The following is a 253-nucleotide window of genomic DNA, read 5'->3' as shown; positions in this document are numbered from 1 at the left end:
AAACCCCACATGTACCTTGCTCTGATAAAATGAACACTTTATTTATCTATTTCTTTTTATTCTCCTCAGATATGATGCAGCTACCGACTCCATCAGGAGAGAAATCGGTTACCACCAAGCAAGTGAGAATAATCGTAAGCATCGTCAGGCTTTCTGTTTTTCTCTCTCAAGTTTTCCTCTACAAGTTTTTGTCATGTTTACATTATGATGCATTACATTACATAGTGGCACTGCCTGCAATAGCAAGATGAAG

At 37.9% G+C, this 253-nt stretch overlaps 1 protein-coding gene across 1 annotated transcript in view; it reads left to right on the top strand.

Annotated features, from left to right (window-relative positions):
* The window catches only part of LOC119593011 (gamma-soluble NSF attachment protein-like), a 19,760-nt gene that overhangs the window by 14,371 nt on the left and 5,136 nt on the right, over positions 1-253 (top strand). The window contains exon 7 of the mRNA XM_037941904.1: positions 70-134. Within this exon, the coding sequence (XP_037797832.1) occupies positions 70-134 (65 nt within the window). The remainder of the gene's footprint in view (positions 1-69; positions 135-253) is intronic.

The sequence above is a fragment of the Penaeus monodon genome, chromosome 31 (genome assembly GCF_015228065.2).
Source record: "Penaeus monodon isolate SGIC_2016 chromosome 31, NSTDA_Pmon_1, whole genome shotgun sequence".
Lineage (NCBI taxonomy): Eukaryota > Metazoa > Arthropoda > Malacostraca > Decapoda > Penaeidae > Penaeus > Penaeus monodon.
This window is presented reverse-complemented; position numbering and strand designations above follow the sequence as displayed.